The sequence below is a fragment of the Mytilus edulis genome, chromosome 9 (genome assembly GCF_963676685.1).
Source record: "Mytilus edulis chromosome 9, xbMytEdul2.2, whole genome shotgun sequence".
NCBI lineage: Eukaryota > Metazoa > Mollusca > Bivalvia > Mytilida > Mytilidae > Mytilus > Mytilus edulis.
In genome coordinates this window covers 46,447,495-46,463,379 of record NC_092352.1, presented here as the reverse complement: position 1 = coordinate 46,463,379, position 15,885 = coordinate 46,447,495, and the positions used below count along the sequence as shown (strand labels likewise).

At 30.6% G+C, this 15,885-nt stretch overlaps 1 protein-coding gene across 1 annotated transcript; it reads right to left on the bottom strand.

The window, feature by feature from the left end:
• Nucleotides 1-7,242: 7,242 nt before the first annotated feature.
• On the bottom strand, nucleotides 7,243-15,870 carry LOC139489709 (uncharacterized). Its single transcript, XM_071276439.1, has 7 exons — nucleotides 15,827-15,870; nucleotides 14,089-14,136; nucleotides 13,081-13,200; nucleotides 12,214-12,667; nucleotides 9,300-11,714; nucleotides 8,380-8,646; nucleotides 7,243-7,725 (listed from the first exon to the last, which is right to left on the bottom strand). The coding sequence occupies exons 1-7, from the start codon at nucleotides 15,842-15,844 to the stop codon at nucleotides 7,616-7,618; spliced, it is 3,432 nt and encodes a 1,143-aa protein (XP_071132540.1). The 5' UTR covers nucleotides 15,845-15,870; the 3' UTR covers nucleotides 7,243-7,615.
• Between the last annotated feature and the right edge of the window lie 15 nt (nucleotides 15,871-15,885).

Here is a 15,885-nt window from a genome sequence, read left to right as displayed (position 1 = left end):
CTGGAATTTAAAATTGATACTTTATGTCAGAAAACTAAAAATATAGATAGGACTACAATATAGAACTCCTTTTCAAGATATTTCATTTTTAAAAAATGGCTCATACTTAAATCTGATATTTAGCATTGACATTATTTGATCTCAAATTGTAAGTAAGAAAATCTGGCATGTGCCATAATTTTGGTAATGATCTTTTATGAGCGATTTTCTATGAAAAGAAAAGTGGGTGATGGGGCAAACCCTGTATCATTGGGGAAAAAAAACAAGGAGTCCAAAATTTTGGCAAAAATTTACTTGAAAAAAGTGAAATGACTGCATCTTCAGTTGTCTTGTCATTAAAATCTGATTGGTTAGGTGTAATAACAGTTCATTATTTTTATTGGATTTTACCTATTTTATGTACATAATTTAAAGAAATGAAACTGAACTTAAAATAATCTTATCATTCAAGTATTTATTCTGTAAACTGAAATTAGTAGTGCTGAGTTATTTATTATATCCTGAAATTTCTTCTTAATGCTTTTTCTCTGGGCTGAAGGCTTCCTCCACCAATATAAAGTGGCCTCCACGAAATTTTCTTAAAAACAGTGCTTAAAAGTGGCCTTAATATACAGAAATCAAATTAAATCTTAATTTTAAATACGATAAATGCAGTTGTTTTATGCAATTTTGTGTTTTTTAAAAGGCAAAAACTAGAGAAAACATTGCTATGCACTGCACTGCCCACCATATCCTAAATTGTATTGTTAAACATTGGTATTAATATCCATAGTGAAAGGGATGTTCCAGAAAATTGTTGAGGGGGTGTTTAAAGGCACTTAATTATTTCTTTACCCCACCAATGAATTTTATTTATACGTTTCCGATTTACAATGTTTTGATCAAAAACAGAAATTAAAATAAAAGTGCCTTCATAAGACCTCCAAAGATAATTAGTTTTGGAATAGCCCTAACTTAATTGCTAGATGTTGTGAAAATCTTAATTTATATGTTTTTGTTTATGCACATTTATTTTATATAAGCATTTATTATCCAAAATGATTTACTAAATGTGACCATTGTTGTCTTATTTTTTGTTTTGTGCCCACCAGTCAATGTGTTGTATTGTATTTAGTGCTTTATATGTTGAACATTTTATATCTGTATTTTGTATGTTAGTTCTTTCTAGAACACATTGTTTTAGAATAAATTTATTCTCAGCTAGTTATATTTCTTTTACTTTGCTTTTTTTTTTACAGATATCTATATCATACATAAATTTGTTCAGTTTCAATGTGGTGCTTAGACTTTTTTTCTCTAACAAATCTGATGATTTATTAGTCTAGTATGGAATGAATTTTTTTTATTTGATAGAGGAAGATTGGTAATTTAGAGGCTTTTTTATTTGATTTCATGTGTCAAAATATGCATACATGTGCATAGGAAATGTGGACTTTCATGAACAATTGAATTTAAAAATAAGATGACAATAAATGGCTTTTTAAAGCCAAGTCCAGTGGCATATTCATGACAAAACCAGACCATGTTTTCAAGAAATATCAATCTACACTTCTAACAAATTTAGAGTGATGACATCATATGTAGTTTAAGAAAAGCATGACCCGCTGCCAAATATCATTTAACTCAACATTAGTAGTTCATCTTAAACTGATTTAACCACAGACTTTAACATGTTAACTATGCAAAACATTCAAAGTCAATAGACCATGACTGAGGAGTGGGTGCCAATGCTTATACATCTGCATACCAAATATCGTTACCATTCATGGAAAAATCACGGCCACAAAATAACACACTAATGCTGAAACAGGTGTTAAATAAAAATCTATCAATCAATCTTGCTTTTTCGAAGCTGGACAAAAACAAAATATTCTCTTCAAATCAAGTTTTTGAAAATTACATGTTCACCAGTGATTCCACTTACACCAATATGCTTAGTAGGGCTTCAGCAAAACACCCATTTCAAAGTCCTTAGTATTATCCATTGAGAAATAGAACCCATGAACATACTACTTTCAGACAATGAGACCATTGACAAAATTTAGAGATACATATAACAGACTGTGTTTGGGAGCCAAGGCTCTGTGTTGAAGACCGTACTTTGACCTATAATGGTTTACTTTTACAAATTGTGACTTGGATGGAGAGTTGTCTTATTGGCACTCATACCACATCTTCTTATATCTATATATAAACATTCCTGTACAAACACACAGCATCTTGCCGTTAAACAAATTCAAGACAAAACAACATTCTAAAATTCAAATATTTATTTTCTGTAAAAAATGAAAACAATATAAATATCACAGTCTTTAAATGAACACATCTGGTGGAGATCGCTGCTGTTTAAAAGAGAATTCTTTTAGCTGCCACTTCAGGATGTAAAATCAAGCATCCATCTACTCCTTTCATAATTCTGAGAACTCCTTCAATGTAGTCATCATATGTAGTTCAGTCATATACAAACATGGTGATATACATTTTTTTTTACAAACTACAGTCCAAAAGTTAATGAATGATATTATGATTTTATAGATATTTTCCCTGAGTTTGCAAAAGTCAAATCAATAAATGTATATTGAACAATTAGATAATAAAATTTAACATATTTTGGTCTCTGAATCAAATATGATCTCTTCTATGACATACAATAAATCATTTTGTGACTAGGTCTGGCCTTTATCCATTTTAGTGCATGTAATGAAGTGTAAGGCCTGCTTTTCAACATTTTTAATTTCCGATTTGAAACAGTCACACTGGTAGCAGAACCCATGTTTATATCATCTTGCAATGTATAAATTTTTAAGTTGTTTTTGTTTAAGAAGGTCCCATTGTTGTTTGACTTGTGTTCTGCCAATAATACAGGCATATCTATGTTTGATGAACTAACATTGTTGGTTTGCTGCCTCATTGATATTTACCACACATCTCATTTCATTTCATATTATACATTCAATCTTGAAGTTACAATACCACAATACATCACAAATGTTCTATAAATTCTGTTTTGATATTGTTTGAAAACATAGACCTCCATAACGGTGATTGATCATTTATGTGAATGGACTGAAATTGTGATCAATAGATATGGTCTGGCAAAGTAGGGGACATGCATATACAACATAAATTGAATATCATTCACCTCACTTTTTTGCTGGTGAGGGCAGGATAAGATGATTTGTGATCATGATGTTCTAGATCCCCCATAGGTGTAATACAGAATCAACTTGTAATAATAAGTTTCTAAACAATTAGTAATCATATTTTCAGTTTTTAAACAAATTAAACATTTTTGTTTAACATTTTGCCTCTCACGTTCTTCAATCTCTGATAGCTTTCTTTATTTCAGCTTCTACATGGAAACCTAAATGAGGATTTAAACATAATCAAAAACACAATTCTACAAAGTTCTAGCAATACTTTAACAAATATGCAAATCTGAAAAATGATGATGGTAATATATTACATGCAAATGCAACAAATCAACTACAGACATAGAATTATTACAGGTGGTGTTTCATAACATTACCAGTAATAGAATTACTTCACGTTTCATTAAACAGTCGTAACATTATTACAAGTGATGTTCCAATCATTAAAAACAACAAAACATATTATAAACAATGTTTGATGAAACCCTCCTCCATTTTGATAATACAGATATCAGCTTCAATATGTAACAAACAAGCTACTACATTTTGAGTTCATTCAGTGTGTTATATGAGAGGTAATAATTAAATTGCCTGGAAAGTCATGATGAGTTACAATAAATGATAGTATTACAGTTTGAACAACTATCTCAATATTATCACTAGCATTTCTGAAAACTTTTTAAACATTTGATTACAAAAATGTATTATTTTTTTCTGATGTTACAAAACACACAAAGAACCTTCAATACTTAAGCATGCATCATACTATGTTTATATTTTCTGCAAGCCATTTTATACACATACATTTTCATATTTGTACAGCAATCATTCCGGATAACAGTAAAGTATATGGGAAACAGTGTGTCAATATTTTTTTCTTTAAAAAACTTTTGCCTAATGGTCTAAAATAACTTTTATTCAGCGTACTCTTTCTTCATTTTAGAAAAAAATCATGATAAAATATGAAAATCTCTTAAATATGACTCAATATTCTGTCATACAAACAACACACATTTTTACATTTCAATCTAAGAGGTTAAAATCTACAGGCATATACATGTGTTTAACACAGTTTTCAAATAGTTGTTGCTGAGATAATTGTATTCAGTTGTCAGAAGGCACATTTTCTCTTATATAATCTTCATTAAACTTATGTCTTGTATATATTGACCACTTTGTCTTTTGGAAATGATATACACATCAAATTTTATTTTAACAATGTTTAAGTGTAATCTTATCCAAATTCAATTATATATGAAAAACACAGAGACATATACTTCATAACAATACAAATAACACAACTTAGAACATATGTGGCAAATTTAAACAAGCACTTCTTTAAACAATTTCTTTTGAGTTATTTTTTTACATATTCACTTTTGCACTTTTCACTCTTATACAAAACACACAATTTAAGCATTGTCATCTTTGGATGTCGCAGCAAAATATTTGATAATCAATTGTCTAACAACTGGTAGATTCAATTGTATCAAGAGCTATTTAGAATACAGTTTACTGACCTCATAAATTACTATACATCCATACTTTTCCACTTTCCCAATTATGATCATTAAAATGGAATTTAATCAGTACTTTTATTCGATACTCAAGATTATGTCAATGTTCCACTGAAATCCTGTAAGAGTTTTGGAAGTAGTTAAAGGTAATGTCAACCCCCTTCCGTAAATATGGTAAAACTTTAACAAGAATCGGAACAACAAATACATGATGTGGTGCCAATGCCATTATGAGTTGAGATTCTCTATCAAAATTAATTTGCAACCTGTCAATGATAAATGAGCAATTGAAAAATGTAACTATACATATAGTCAGCAATAAAAGGTCATGCACGAAGATATGTGAAACAATTCAATAAAAAAACCTACAGCCTGAAAAATGGTCAAAACAAGAATTAAAAAAATAAGACAGATCGCACCATTGACAACCTCTAAATAACCAGCTTTTGATCAAATAAAATAATAAATTGACCACATGCATGTTAATTGTTCAATACGTTTGTCTTTTTTGTGTAAAAATTCTAAAACCTTGAACATACTTAGTTTCCAAACAAACCAAAAGTAAAATTAAACACAACAGTTCAAAAATAATACTCAAATGTACTGTGTAATTCAAATGCTTTATATGTAAAAAAAAATATCAAATGATTATCATTGACATTCATACATGTAATAATGATTTAGGAACATTATTAGTCAAGTCTTTCATACATAAAAACAATGTGGTAATAATTTCAGAACATAATCAGACATGCATTATAGATATTACAATGTTGCAGTAACGATTAAGCCCATAATCAGTTATTTTAGATAACATAAATTTTCTTATAATTTTTAAAGGAACATAGTTATTATGCCATTTTGATATTATACAATATTTTAGTAACATAATTAGTCATGCTTAATACATATTTATAGTTTTCTAGGTAAAATAATTAACAGAAATTGCAAATAAAAATTCTAACAACCATAACATAAGTAATAAACTGGCAAAAAAAATTACAAATCTTTGTAACAAATTGAGTAACATTAGCATGCATGAATTTTGTATTAACATTGGTGTTGATACGTCTAAAAACTTTCATTGACAAACAACATTTATTGGCTGGTTTTTTTTTTTACCATCACCATTTTTTCAACCAATATATAATATTGAACCAATCAAACCTTCATGTCTTTATTTTTCTTCAATCTAATGCTCAATTTTTATTATTATTCAAGGTTAAGGACATCATATTTCCAAAATTCTAAGCATTTCATTATGTCAATGTCTTTGACAATATCAATTCATGTTGTCAAAAAGGTGTTTAAAAGGACAATGTTATTATTCCAAGCAGTTAGAAAGCTTTCCAAATGTCCTTTGAGTCTTAATGCCAGTCATGCCAGTAGCCTACTCGAGCTTCTATATATTCAAACTTATATTTCTTAGGGAGAAAACATGAAACTTTGACAGTGCCTACATTAAAAAGATTTGAAAAGGAATGTAAACAGTATCTTATAAAATGCAGATAAGTTAAATTTGAAAAAAAGTTTATTCAAACCTTAACAAATTTATCATTTTGAAATATTATTATGCAACAATCTAAAGAATTGCTTGTTCATCTTAATTTGTTATCATTCAAATATTAATTATCCCAAAATTTCCAAATATTTCTGTTAGATATATCCACAGACCCACAAAAAATGATCAAATAAAATAAAACTGAAATATTGATAAAATTATACATAGAATGTCTTTTATACTTAATATGAGCCTCAGCTGTCAGAATCAGAATAAGTGTAAAATACACCCCCAAAAAAATCCAACTCCAAAATACCCCAGAAATTAGAGATTAGAAATACATACACAGAGATGTACCATCACATGTGTTATATTGGAATTAATACAAACTCTCATGAAACAATAAGAGATATTAAATGCTGAGTATCATCTGATATGCATCAAAATAATAGCTGTTCAGTGTAACAAGGGACACAATTCCACAAAAAAATTAGTCAACTGAAATGAGAGGCAATTTCAATCTTCAAAAATTAGCTCAAAAGTACATGTGTACTGTGTAAAATGGAAATAAATGAAAGATTATGATGTAATTCTTTACACAATATAAGCATTCAGCTTGATATTGAAAGCTAAATAAAAAGGTCCAAACTAGGACAGTTTGTATGACAGAAAAACTTGAAATATCTTTCATTCAGGATGACGAAAAAGTAAAGTGGAATAAGTAAAGAACAGATACGGTTAAAATTAATGGTAAAATTAAAAAATGACATCAAAACAATGGATATGATCACATCCATGCAAACCTATACAAAACTAGGAAGATATACTGCCACTGCTTGAACAAGATTAACAGCATCTTAACCATTACGTCGATTAAATAAGTGGCTGCTGAATGGCCCTCAGAATCCCAAAAATACAAGGAACAATCATTTTACCTACAGATACTGCACATGCAACTGTACCAAAAGTCCAAATCATGACTGTTAGGATGAACTTTGAAAATATACATTTACAATGTCATAACAAACAAAGGAAAATTACCCATCTTGACCCTCTTATTTCATTGTAATGTTTGGTTACAAAATCCTATAATAGTACATTGTAAGACTATTCCTAGAAACATTACAAATGAGATGTTGTCATCAATTTTCACTTTGAAATATTCAGTAATAAATAGACAACTGTTTTTATTTAGGTCATCAGTTCTTTAAAACTCTTAATAAAAAGTACCACCTCAAGTTTTCAATCCTACCTTGGGCAAAAAACATCATTCAAAGGCAATTTGACCTGTTTCCCATTCAATAACAAGTGGAGTTAGTTTATTGTATAAATGTACTGACATTCTAATCAATATCACATTCTGTGAGATATATTTACAAGATAAATCATTCACATACAGTAACAGAGGTTTATATTTTCACATGTCCATGTTTATTTATATCACGTCAACTATATTTCTGTTGGTCCATCATCACTTCGTGTCTTCGTTTATTTATTGCTTCGTTGTTCCTCTGAATCTTCTTAATTCTTTCTTCAAGATCATTACACTGGTACCCTGAAATTAAATCCTCAATTTACAACATAAAACTTCATTAGTTATAGGTCTTCCAGGCATATTGAATCTTAACAATGGAGAACATCATGCAGAAAATCTTCCTTGCGCCCAGCTGATCATGATCAACCTTGAAATCTGAACGCCCAATTACCCTGAATATTCTAAATAAATAACATACAATATTTTCGTATTTCCATATGTTTGTTAAGTCTTTTTAAGACTGTTCAGAGCTTACAATTATCTTTCATAATCAGAAATTGAATTGATGTTACAACTCTGATTTTTTTTATTTCAAATATTAAAGTTTTGTTGATTTTAAATAATTTCAGATGTTCTGTATGTCATGTTATCTTCCTGCCAAGTTAAAGATGATAACAATGATAGCCAACCTTTTTGTGCAGCTTTTTTAATGCAAAATTTGGTAAATAAAATGAATGCTTTATAAATTTTATGCAACTGAACTCATGGAACGCTTTTCTCAACTTTTTCCTTCATCAGGAACACTCAGATGAACATTTAAAAAAAGCCAAGGATGTGTAAATATATCGAAAGTATGAGTTATGTAACCAAAACGGACATAAATGCAAAATCAGTTAAGGTAATTTGTTATTAGATATTAAGTTATACATGTACATGTATATATAATTTGAATACCTGATTTTGAATTCCTTTGGTCTAATTCATCTGAAGATCTCCTTTCTGGTCTAACTCTATCAGCAACAGATGACCGTACTTTTGGTCTGTCATCTATTCTAAGTTTCTTGGAAGGCCTATCATCATCATCATCATCATCATCAATTTCTTCCACCCTCCTGGCCTTTGACTTTGTGACAACTTTTCTGTCATCTGACAATTGTTTACCAAGTCTGTCGTGGACAGACACCTTTGATTTTTTGACAGACAAGTTATTTTCATCATCTCCTATAGGTGAAAACAAATAAAATGCTGAGTGCATTGTGTATTCTTTAATATACATGAAATTTGTTATAATTTGTCTGATTCTCATCAAATGTTATATAGAAAATATTTATAAAAAACATAAAAAATTTAGATTGTAATTTATAATTATAAACTTACATGACTCATGCTTTTATATCTATTGAAATTTCTGATATTTACAAAATACCACTTATTTCTTTCTCTGAACATCTGAAGATTCAAACAAATTACAAATGTATACATTCTACTAAGCCAGGCCCATTTGTACATGTTGTAGAGATAAGGCAAGGTGTCCATGTTTCTCAATGAAAACCAGGATAAATGATGGCATTTTGTACAATTCTGAAAATAACTGAAACCAAGTCTGTAGCTAAACATGTTAAAGGAGCTGAATATATTGTTTGTTTGAGTCTTTAGAAAATGAAATATTTAAATAAAAATGTTATCCATTCTTAAAGGTTGAATGTTAAAAATTTATTTTTTCAATTATAACAATTATATAAAAATTTATTATCAAGATAAATACAATTGACCCCCCCTTTCTAATCCTTTAACTCATTTTATCCACCGACCAAACATTCATCATACTTCATGTCCCTGGCCAAAAATTCATTATGTATGGCCTTACATCTTACCTGTGTTGAGGGTTACAGTTACTGTTGGACTCTTAGAACGACCTTTATCAGATCTCCTTTGACCTAATGCTGTTGAATCTTTATCATCAGTAGACACTAGCCGTGTTCTCTTCTTTCCATTATCGTTAACCTCTATTTTAAGCGATCTACCATCCCCATTGTCTTTAGATTCAAAGTATGATTTCCGTGAATCTGACCTTTTGTGACTAGAATATCTTCCAGAGTCTTCATCATCACTCATTTCAACAAATATTTTATTTCTATGTTCTTTAAATCTATCATCTCTTTGTCTACGATTTTGCCAACTATTATCACGATTATCGTTAAAGTTTCTGTGGAAGGTATTTGATTGAGTGTCTCTACTTGCTCTCCTGTTGTGGACTCTCTCTTGCTTAATTCTCTGCCGCCTTTCCCTTTCAATATCTTCTTGCATTCTTTCAGACTTCGTAGATTTTTTGTTCCGCCATGTTTGACTGTCAGAATCACTTTCACTGTCACTTGACAACACATTCTCTGAGCTACTAGAACTGTCAGAATCATTGTCTCCATGTTTCTTTGGTGTAATCTTTTTCTTTGAATCAGATTTTTTATCAGTGCTGCTTGTTCTCCTTTTCTCATGTTTCTTTGGAGTTTTAGATTTTTCATTTTTATCTACTTTCTCAATATTTTTCAACTTTTGACTAGATTTTGTTTCACTGATTGCTGGTTCTCTCTCAGTAATTTCTCTTCCATGTGAAACTTTTTCACTTGCTGTCTTACTCCCAGTTTCCTTCATTTTTTTCTTCTTGCCTTTTGTTACAATTCCTTTAAGAGATATTTTCTTCGAAGACTTATCACTTTCAGGTATATTAGCACTTTCAAACTTCTTTTTCCTAGCTTCAAGTTTCTCGTTTGTATTATCATCTGAAATTTTACCTTTTTTCTTTGACACTTTCAATGATTTTTTAACTGTTTTGACCTGACCTTTACTTACATCCGTATTTGTTTTGGACGTTTTAGAGATGGGTGATCGAGACCTAGATTTCCATTTACCAAATGGTGACACTGATCTATGACGCTTTGGTGAATCAATTTTATATTTTTTGGGAACCAAAGGAGACTTTGACCTTGAACGTCTTTTCCTCACTGGAGATTTTCTTCTTACTGGCGACCTTGACCAAGATTTTTTCTTTTCTACACTAGTTGATCTTTTTCTTCTGATTGGAGAGCCAGACCTGAAAGCCCATTTTGTTACAGGAGAACTAGACCCAGACTTCTTCACAATGACTGGTGATTTTGACCTCGATTTTCGTTTTGTAACTGGAACCTTTTTTCTCTCAGGTGGAGTTATGGATCTAGATTTTCTCTTCCGGGCTGGAGGAGTTAAGGACCTTGATTGTCTTCGTTTGACTGATGATATCGATCTTGTATTCCTTGCTCTTCTATTTGCATCTCTAATTTTTTCCTCTGATTTTGTAGGTGACCTTGATTTTCTTCTAATAGGTGATCCTGATTTGAAGCAGAATTTTCTCACTGGAGTCTTTGACCTTGACCTTCGTTTGAGGTCTGATTTTTCCTGAGGAACTAACTTAGTTTTTTCAGATTCAGAAATTATCTGTTTTGTAGGAATGGAATCCTTCGATTCTTTGGGAACATTGGAAGCCACTCGTTTTGGCTGAATTGTCTTTGATTCTTTAATACACTCTGTAGTTTTCTGTTTAGATTTAATTTCTTTTGATTCTTTTTTAGAATCTGAAGTTATGCGTTTAGAAGATTCATTTTTTATTTCTACTGACTTCTCCGGTGTCTTTTTAACGGCTGGCATCGGGATATTTTTAATGGTATCCTCCACCTGTCGAGACTTCCCGTTAGATTTTGCACCATTAGATGTACTCAATTTTGTGTTAACAATCTGTTTGGAAGTACTCAATTTTGTGTTGACAGTCTGATCACTTTTAGCCAAATTTTCGATTTTCTTTTCTAGTTCCGAATTAAGTTTTGACACATGTTTAGCAAATTCATTTTTTACAACATTTATGATATCTTTTTCTGGTGAAGATGACTTATTTAAATTGGACACAGTACTTTTATTTTTCTCTTCATCACTTTCACTGTCAGAACTAGATGAAGACGACGATACTGATGATAATGACTTTGATGATTTGCTATCATCTAGTTCATTGTCAGGCTTGTTACTCTTCATTTCATCGTCATATCCCTGAAAACTTTTTCGTCTTTCAGAAAAATCGCCATCAGAGCGACCTGAATATTTTCTAGATCGATTTGAATGGTTTGTCCGACTATCATCTGCGGAATCGTTATCAGAACTGAGATGGAACCTTCTTGATTTATCTGTTTTCTCATTATCGCTGTCATCTGAGCTTTGTTCACTCTCGCTGTCTGAATCTGACTGATATCTTGAAAACTTGTCAGTGCCTGTAGAAAAGTTAAGTAGAAAAACAAACAAAATTTGTCATATATATACCTTAACTACAGCTAAGATTGATTCTGTTTATTTTGCCCACAGTGAGTACCCTACTCATTTGTTATAAAGTTTAGGTGCTATATTTGTATATCTCTTCAACTTCATACTTGATTTGGTGATTTTAAAACTTTTATGATTTAAATGTCACTGATGATCAAGTCTTTTGTAGACGAAAACATGTTTCTTGTGTACAATACTAAATGCCTGGTATTTTTTATGAGGTTATTTTTTGCTTGTATACGTATAATAAAATAATTACATTGCTCAAACCAGTGATTGGGTCTGTCTTAAACTGATGCTCCATTGTTTATGTCCAAAATGTAACTATGATATGAAGAACAGCAATATGAGCCTTTATTTTTGTTTTGGTTTAGTTATAAATGGATACACTATGTTTCCTTATTTTATAACGCACAAGTTAAATAAATCTCCAAATATTATTAAACTAACCCTTTGTTCTGGTAGGAGTAGATGACTGGCTATCCTCATCTGTCAATGCCCATTTATCTTGAGGTCTGATTAACGCAGGTTTGGTAGAATCACTCTTTTCTGTAATATTCTTTCCCGTTGTTTTTAATGCTGATTTTTCCTCACCCTTCATAGGAACAGTATTAATAACTATCAAGTTACTCTGTCGAGGAGGATTACTGGCGACATTTTGTCTCTGCTGATTTTTCCTAAATTCCGGTACCTTCTGTTGATTTTTCCTAAATTCTGGAACCTTCTGTTGTTGTCTGCCAGGAAAGGTGCCACCAGTACTGTAGTTGTTGGTGTTACTGTAATGTTCCACTGTACCAGTACTGTAGTTTCCTGAGTACTGCACTGGCTGTCCAACAGGATATTGATGAGTAAGTGGTTGTCCATAGGGAGGAGCATAACTACTATAGCTAGTGATAGGTGTATTCTGTAAGATGTTCAATGTTTTCATGAATGAAACAAAGAGTTGTGTATCATAATTAAAAGTTTAAACAATGATAAAGTATACACAATTCTAATGTATAAAAAATTTGAACATACTTTCAAAAGCTTGAATCTGATTTTAAAATAACAATTGAATACAAATTAATTCCCTTGTTAAGAAATATACTGGAATAAATGCTGTACCTAGCTGGTATATAAAATGTTAAGAATGCAATATAATATTCATAATTCAGTCCTTAAATTCTATTTTTCCCTATAACACTATAAACCAATAATAATTGTAGGCTTTGAAGTGTTGTGTATACAGGTAAATTCATTTCCTATTACATGTACTATTTTGTCTCAACTGAAATTACATCACATTTTTCTTATCTAACTGCTGAATACTGAAGTTACCTTAGTAACAGACTTTGTAATAATACCACTTGTAGCTGTTAACACATCGAGTGGATGTGGATGTAGATGTACACTGGTCTTTGGTGTGTCTGACTTTTTAGGTATATCTGGCTTCTTTTTCTGAAAATGCAGTTAGATTACATTAATATTCTGAAATGATAATTCAAAATGTAACCATGTTAAAACCGATGAACCAACTCCTGGATAATTCAGGAACAGTTGTGGAATTAGGTGGCAAAGAGGGTGTACACCCACATTTGATTCGAAAAAATCAGCATTTGGCATAAAATAATCAATATATTTTTGCATTGCTCAGCTCTGTGATACATTTAGCGTTTTCCAGTATTTCTCTCCCCTTTCAAAAATCCTAGATCCACTTGTAGAGATGGATACCAAAGGGTAGCCTAATTAAACATTAAATAAATAAAATAATAATAAGGATACAACTCTTCATTGGAATGCAATTGCATGGAAAAATAACTTTGGATACATCATGTACATTAACATTTATCTACCACTGATAGATATATAGGCCTTTTATCAATGTTGTGTTGATGTTACCGATACATGTGATAAATATACGAACATAGTCATATGAAACTGATATATCCACTGTAAATAAACACATGCACAGTCCTAGAGAGTTTATTTGTTATCATTATCACTGGACTAGTACACATTTTTGTTAAGGGCCAGCTGAAGCATGCCTCCGGCTGCAGGATTTTCTTGCTGTATTGAAGACCCATTGGTGGCTTTTGGCTGTTTAACTGCTCTTTGGTAGGGTTTATGTCTCTTTGACACATTAACCATTTCCATTCTCAATTTGATAGATGCTCATATACATGTACCGGTAGTTTAAATTTTCTATAGTATATAAGCATGTGGTAGAGACAAAGAGATATTATGATAAATAAAATTTTCCATTTAAATCTCCTCTTCTGATTTTTTAAAGCAATAACTATCATGACTATGACATTAAAGAAATAAAATGAAAAATACATTACTCACATTTTTCATAGAAGCCAAGGCCAACATACGAAGTGCCTCCAAGTCATCCTAAAAAATAAAATAAAATAATGAAATGAAATGAAAATCAATGAAAGTATAAAAAATTCTAAGAAAGTGTGCCTCTTAGTTTCTGTGTATTTTCATCAGGAATGCATTCGTATAAGATTCCTTTTAAGGAGTAATGGGCAGCAATGATCCATTGAAAGAAAGATACATATATCAAATTGAAGAGACTTTAGTTTAGTTTCCTGTGTAAATAGCTATTGTTTTTTGCAGATAAAATAAATTTATTGGAGCCATATTTAAGTGTAGGCTAAAAGAAATTAAAATTATTTGGAATACAATTTTTTCTAAAGTCTAGAGGTAAGGACAACAAGCTGAAGATGACTGATTTATGAAAAAATTTGAGCACTACAGTTACACAGGTCTTCAAAATAGGGACAAAAGGGAGGTAGCTTTCTCAAATTGTATGAATTCGAAACCAACCTTTTCTACCAACATGTGCAACAACTTACTAGATATGTACAAAATGTTCATAACACATGTAATTAAAAGAAGAAAATGGGGATAATAATAGGGTCATCATTAGTAATATACATTTTTGTATGGTAAAAAATATGACACAATTTTCAGATTAAAAAAATGTCCAAACAAAATTACCATGAAATTGTAAATCTTAAAATTTGTCTGACTACATAATTGGCAACAAGAAGGATTTTAGCGACAAGAAGCAACAAAAAGAATAATTTAGCAACAAGAAGCGACAAAAAGACTATTTTGCGACAAGAAAGTTAAATATTCTATCAATAAATATAATTTATACGAAAAGTCAATATTAATAGTAATATAGCATCATGCATTTTAAACCTAGATCCAAGGATTTGTATAGTCATGATAGTAGTCCTAAAAATCCTTGCTAGATCTAATTGTTACAATTATTTATCATTATGTATTCTAGCCAAAATTACGTTTTCCTGTCATTTATGACCTGTGTTTTAGAGCACTCATATATTCATGTTATAATTTTTGAACACTCTTTGTCTAATATACATGAATATAATAAACTCACTGCATGCAAAATCACAGGCACTTGTCTCGAAAAAAACTTCTTTTTTCTGAGACAAGTGCCTGTGTGCAAAATGCATTTATTTTATTGGTGCATCCATGCATATTTTGTTTTTTAATAAATTTATTTGGAATAAGTAGTTTTAATGAGATTTTTTAATTTCTTGTCGCTAAATAGTCTTCTTGATGTTTCTTGTCCTTACATTATATCTTCTTGTCACTTCTTATTGCTAAATAATATCTTCTTGTCGCTAATAAGTGATACCCTTTATAATTACTGTCACATGCTATTTAACAGTTACAAACCCATATGGGGAATTACAAATTATAATGAGTAAAATGGTTTCTTTTACAGTGTAGATGCATTATGAAAATTATCCAGGTTTAAACCATGAGAACTGCTCCTAAACAGAATGAGTATTTTGTAATTTAGTTTTTTTTCATATCATACTCCAAGATTTGATTATCATAGAACAATATTTAATGCATTTTGGAAGCATGCAAGTGTAAAAATGTCAGGAACAAGATTTTATTCGACATGAAAAACACAAAATTCGGTCTGTCATTATACATGTCAATCATTCAATATTAGGATATGAGGTGTAAGAAGTTGACAATTTGTATCAAACGTGATATATTTTCATTTTATAAATATTTTCTAAGAAAGACGAACCTCATCGTCGGAGGCCATTTTGGTGTTTTCTGACGTTATTAAGGAAACCCGAAACCTTC